General features: G+C 51.3%; 1 protein-coding gene across 1 annotated transcript in view; it reads right to left on the bottom strand.

Annotated features, from left to right (window-relative positions):
• LOC111161094 (shisa family member 6) overlaps positions 1 to 5774 on the bottom strand; it is a 280061-nt gene extending 274287 nt beyond the window's left edge. The window contains exons 1-4 of the mRNA XM_022524577.1: positions 5709 to 5774; positions 1898 to 1980; positions 622 to 890; positions 385 to 497 (exon numbers count right to left, since the gene is read on the bottom strand). Coding sequence (XP_022380285.1) covers positions 385 to 497; positions 622 to 890; positions 1898 to 1980; positions 5709 to 5774 — 531 coding nt within the window. The remainder of the gene's footprint in view (positions 1 to 384; positions 498 to 621; positions 891 to 1897; positions 1981 to 5708) is intronic.
• Between the last annotated feature and the right edge of the window lie 498 nt (positions 5775 to 6272).

Raw genomic sequence — 6272 nt, 5'->3', positions numbered from 1 at the left:
GCGGCGGCGCGGCTCAGGCGGGACCCGAAGCGCGGCTCCCGGCGGCGGCGGTGGCGGCGGCGGCGGCGGCGGCGGCAGCGGCGGCGGCGGTGGCAGCGGCGTGGTCCCGTCCGGGCGGGTCCTGCGGGACAAGACGGGGAGCCGGTCATGGGGCGGGGCGGGGCGGGGTGCGGGCGGGGACGGAGCGCGCAGCCTTCGAGGAGCCGGGCTCGGGGCGGGAGGGGAGCGGAGCCCACGGAGAGACGGGGCCCTGGGGCTCTGCGCGCGGGCCACCGAGGGCGCACGGGCCGCCGGCCCCGCAGCGCGCTCCCGCCGCGGGCTGACTCCCCGGGACGGAGCGGGCTGCAGCGGGGGGCGCGCGGCGGCCGGCCCTCACTCACTCACCATGCCCCGCTGCGACTGCAGAGGCGGCGGCGGCTGCGGCGGCGGCGGTGGCGGCGAGGGGGAGCGCAGCGGCCGGAGCGAGCGAGCCGGGAGCCGCCGGCCGGCCGCCTGCACTAGTGCCGGAGCGCGTGCGGGAGAGAGCGAGGGAGACACACGCACTCACACACCCGCACACGCGGGAGCGCCGCGCGGGGAGGGGAGGCTGCGAGGGGAGGAGAGGGGAGGGCAGCCGCTCACCGCCACCCACGTTTACACGCCCGGGCGCCCGGGGGAGGGGGCTACTCTTCGCTGCTCCCCCCTCGCGGCGGCACTTGAAGCTCCGCGTCACCAGAGCCCAGGACTCTGCTTCTTCGAAACGGCGAACCCGGCGGCGGAGAAGGGGCCGGAAGCGGGGCGGGAGTGTCCCCTCTGGAGCCGGCCCGCGGCTGGGCCGGACCTCCGCTCCCTTCGCCCCGTCCGGCACTCGGCCAGGATTCAGACCCCTTCCCAGAGCCCCGGGCCGTGCGCTGCCAGAGCGGAGACTTGGGGGATCTGCAAGCCTTTGCCTCTCCCTAGTGGCGACGCTCGCGGCGGAGAGAGGAGGCCAAACCCATTGCTACAGGTTCCTAAACTGAGACCAGGGGTCAAGTGGCTTGCCTGAGGTTACAGCGCTGCCAGTGAGCTGGGCATGCACTGCCTCCCCTCGGGCGCTCTCCTCTCTACCCCGCCAACGACATGGACAAGGACACAAGGCAACGCCAGCCCTGGATGGCTCATTTTATTGCCTCTTCTCGGAGCTTTTCCCAGAGTACTGGGGCAGAGTTAGAAAAGTTGCCAGAGCTTCTAAGACTCAGCTTTGAAATCCCTCTTCTGTAGGTGAAGGGGTAGGGGGTGCCGAGAGGGAGGTGTTCCCATGTGCTTGCTCATGGGATCTGCGGAATGGAGTCCCAGGTCTAACTCCAAGCCTTGAGTCCACCCCAAGAGGGAGTCCTAATCATCGTCTTTGGCATGCGTCCATGGGAGGAGATGGGGGAAATGAGAACAAAAAGCGGGGACCACTGCCAAAATCCTGCCTGCCTGGCCTGGCCTTTTCTGCAAGTGCTGGTGTGTTCAGGTTGAAGGCAGGGGCAGTTGTCGGTGTGGGCAGTAGAGATTGTGGGAAGGCTGTCCATGAAGTCCCACTGGTGCCTGATCCAAACTGAGGGTCCCCCATGCCAGAAAGACAGAGAGGCTCTGCTTGGAACTTCATAATGGATAAGTTGGAGCGGGAGCCCAGATTCCAAGGCACCAGAGGCAAACCCTGGGATGCCTTCCCTCCTCCTTCCTCTGCCTTCCCTCATTCTTCCTCTGAACTTTCTCTCCCATTCTCCCAACTGCATCTCCCCTGCACCCTCTTCTTAATGCTTCTGTTCAGTAAACACCTATGTAGTGCCTACTCTCCACCAGGCACTGGTAAGTGCCGGGATAAAAGATGAGTAAGCCCGTCCCCTTCCTCAAGGAGGCAAGCTTGCAGAGCACTCCAGAGACAGCTCACCAAACATTTACCTTGTCCGTGATCACGTCCCATATAAAGATGGGCACAGAAGGCTCTGAGAGCGCAGATGTCAGGCTCCTAGCCTAGCCCTGGAGGAGCAAGGTCGGGGTCAGAGGCAGCTTTCTCCATGAGTTAATGAGCAGAATCTTGAATGAATAATGAAGAATTAATACAGCAAGCAGAGGGGAAGGACACTGGCAGCAGAGGGAACATCATTAGCAAAACCGGAAAGATGCGAAGCCCTGTGAGGCGGTGTGAGCGAGAGGTGTAGCGGTTGAGCAGAAACTCCGAGGGAGTCTTCCAAATAAAGCTGGCAGGAGGGCACCGTATCTCCTGCCAAAGAACTTGAATTGATTCTGTGGTTGGTGGAGAGCTATTGGTGGGCTCTACTCAAGGGGAAGCCACTGTCAGATTTACACATTTGCTGGCTCTCTAAGTCAGCTGGAGAAAGGAACACCACATGGGAGAAGAGCGATTTGGAAACTGCTCTGAGGACCGAAGGGCCAAAGTAGAGCACTGGAGATCAGTGCCCACAGTAGAGAATGATTGGCATGGTCGAAAGAGCAGGTGCAGGACAGCATTAGCAATGGACATGCTGAAAAGGTATGTGCTATAGTGAGGGCGGTGAAGTGTGTATGCCTGACAATTCTCAGACCTGTACCCCTGGGGCAAATAATACATTATATGTTAATAAAAATAATTAACCTGGGTGGCTCAGTGGGTAAAGCCTCTGCCTTCGGCTCAGGTCATGATCCCAGGGTCCTGGAATCGAGCCCCGCATCGGGCTCTCTGCTCAGCGGGGAGCCTGCTTCCCTTCCTCCCTCTCTGCCTGACTCTCTGCCTACTTGTGATCTCTGTCTGTCAAATAAATAAATAAATAAAATCTTTTAAAAAATAAAAATATAATATATAGTATTTATATATATAATATATAATGTATATATAATTAAAAAATAAATACAAATTTAAAAAGAGCCTGAAGCAAAGCTATTCAGTACCAGGGCTCCAAGCTCAAGAGCACAGATAAGAAAAGCATATCCATTTGGGAACCCTAATATAGGCATATACATCTGGAAATAATATTTCCGTTTTCCATATTCCATATTCCATTTCCATATTCCAAAACGTATTCTTGACCTTTCTACTATGCACAATTCTTTTTAAACATTTTATTTACTTATTTTAGAGAGAGAGAGGGAGAGCATGTGCCTGTGAACATGGGGAGGGGCAGTGGGAGAGGGAGAGAATGTCAAGCAGGCCCCCCCTGCTGAGCACAGAGCCCCAACACAGGACTCTCCACCCTGAGATCATGACTCGAGCTGAAATCAAGAGTCAGACACTTAACGGACTGAGCCACCCAGGCGCCCCACTCTGTGCAATTTCTAAATAATTTCCTGCCTTTTCTCCTCCCTGAGCTTTCACTTCCCCTTTCCTTATTCCACGATTGCCGATTCCACATCTGGGAGCTTCCTAGCAAGGGGCAGAAACATGTCTTCCTCATGTGGAACTCTAACAAGACTTCATCAGTGGTACTGAGTAGGGGAGATTGATTTGGACCTCAGATCGTCCCCCCACGCAATGAGATCTGAACCCCTGTGCTCACAGAGAGTAGGGTCAGCAAACCAACAGAAAATAACAGTATCTCAGAGTTGTACAGGATTTACAAGGTTATTCATTCCAACCCTTATTGCAGTGCATTATATATGATATATGTAGTATATATATAAAATAGATAAATATATATAACCATATATATTATATAAGTATACTTATATATAACATTATATAATATAATATTATAATATAATATATAAATTAATTTTAATATAAATAATATATACAAATATATATATTTATATATATATGTATATTTTATGTTTTACTTATTTATTTTTTTACTAAGCTCTGCACCCAACATGGGGCTTGAACTCATCACAGGGCGATCAAGAATCACATACCCACCGGACTGAGTCAGTCAGGTGTCTCCGCATTCTATTTCTTTTTGACACTTAGAGCCCTCTTGGTTTGCCCTTTGTAGCTGACCAGGTTGGCTGCCACCAACCAATATCCATTTGCCTCCCAACATCTATTTTTCTCCTTTCTCCTTCTGGTTTCAATACCTGAATTGTTGGCAGGATGAAGGTGTCCTTCCTTTGTGGATTGAGCTTACCTAAAAGTGCACAGAGAAGAGTTTTCTTTTTCAACAACCTATACCAACTTCAGACAGCCAGTCCATGGGTTCAGGAGAAAGTGACCCAATCTCGAGGGTAAATCCCCATTTGGGCTAAGACCACCATGGGAATCCCGTTCCCCTGGGGCCAGTGATTGGTTAGGAATGGGCACATGATCCATTTCTGGCCAATACAAAGTGAGGGAAGTGTTGGGAGGGTCTGGGGAAATTTTCCTTGCTCTGAAAAATAGTGCTGATGCCTCTGCTTTTTCCAGTGCTGTTTCTGTGAATGTCCTGAGCTCACCAGGAGGTGTTGGGGTGGGGCGTGGGGGAACCAGTCCTTAGTCGAAGCTGGTATTGACTCTGATCGATATCAAAGGCAGTGCCGCTCACTGCCTTTCTCTGCCTTCTAGGCATATAGTAGAATGGCAATTACTGGCCCATTCGTGAGTAGGAGGGCCGGCAAATCGTGGGCAGAAATGATTTGTGTTATTTCTGAACCAGAGCATTTAATCACCATTTCAAGACACTCTAGAGTTCCCATTTTCCTCTGGCATGGTGATCAGCAATGTTCTATGTGGGAGTGGCTTTGTCAGCCTGGAAGTGATGACAGTAGGGACGCCCCCCTCCCCCGTTTAATAAAAATGGTGCCTGGCCACGGACATGAAGTAGAAATATACTTCTTTTCCTAAAAGCCCCTGGAACTGGGTCTGTTACCGCAGCATATCCTAGCACATCCTGATTTATACCCTGAGGATGATGGATGGAAGGATGGAAGGAACATTATCATCTTGCATCTGTGCCCAGGGCTCTCACAACTCTGGTCTTCCAGTAATGGGAAATAATTAAATTCCCCTTTATTGAAGCCTTTTTGAATCTGGAGTTTCTCTAACATGCAGCCCAAAGCATCCTAATGGATATACTATGTATTTTTCATCACCATTCTGACTTTCTCTAGGATTTCTAGCTAGCTATGCAACTTTGAGCGAATCCTACCCTTTCCATGGAATTCAGTTTTCTCCTCTATAAAGTGGGGAGCTAAGTGGAGGGAGTGTTTCTACAAGCCACCTCCATTGTATCTTCTCACTGTGAGTCTTTACCATGGTCCCCAAGTTTAAGCATGGTCGCATGGCTCTGCGTGATCTGCTTTCCTGCTGTTTTTCAAAGCTCCTGTCCTCCTCTTCTGTCCTTACTCACTCTCTCCAACTGCAATGGTGTCCTCGCTCTTCCTCAAAGCCTTTCCCCTTGCTCACTGCCTGGGAACCCTCCAGGCCCCAATGTATGCAGGACTTTTTTCTCCAACCTCCCTACATTTCTGCTCAAGCATCCCTTAGAGAAGCTCCCCTGACCTCCTGATGAAAACAACACAACCACCACACAACTACCCGCCATCTCTCCTTCCATCGTGACCACCTTCTCCTTCCCATGATATACCATCATGGCATTCATCTCTACTTGCTACACATTCATTTAGCTATTTTTTTTTTTTTAAAGTTCTCAGGACACCTGGCTGGCTCAGTTGCAAGAGCGTGTGACTTTTGATCTTGGGCTGGCGAGTTTGAGCCCCACGTTGGGTATACAGATTACTTAAATAAAGAAAACTTGAAAAAAATTAAAAATAGATACAAGTTCTCTTCTTACCTGCTGCTGGAATGCCTGCTCGTGCTTGAAGGTTGCTGCTGTTTTGTTGACTGCTGTATTCTCCATGTCTGGAACAACACTTGGCACACAGTAGGCTGTAGTGAGCACAGAAGGACACGTCTCCAGCTGTCATCTCCTCTAGGGACACGGACTCCTCCTGCAGGAACACAAGCTTCCTTCCCTGAGTGGCCCACGTCCAATAACGAATCAAATTGCAAGTAAAAAGGCCTAGCTATTTTAGCCCAATGGAGGAACTCTGATGGGCCATATTTTCTCTAAAGGCCCAGGTTCCCTGTGGCCAAGGCTTTGCTGGGCCATTATTCAATCTACACAATCCTGCCTCCTCCCCCTAAAAAGGAGCCTGTCAACATTTGTCTCAGCCTCTGCTTCAAGAGATCTGAGCTCACCCCTTTGGCATTCAGGAAATATGTGTTGAACAACTGAATGAGTCTATGATCCCCAAATGGCATTCCTCTAAGTGACCATGTGGCTTTTGCTTTAGGACATCCAGTGACAAGTTAGAAACTTCCTCCTAAGGCCATCCATTCCAATGAGAGATAGTTC

Source organism: Enhydra lutris, unplaced genomic scaffold, assembly GCF_002288905.1.
Source record: "Enhydra lutris kenyoni isolate GAN:26980312 unplaced genomic scaffold, ASM228890v2 scaffoldscaffold82, whole genome shotgun sequence".
NCBI lineage: Eukaryota > Metazoa > Chordata > Mammalia > Carnivora > Mustelidae > Enhydra > Enhydra lutris.
This window is presented reverse-complemented; position numbering and strand designations above follow the sequence as displayed.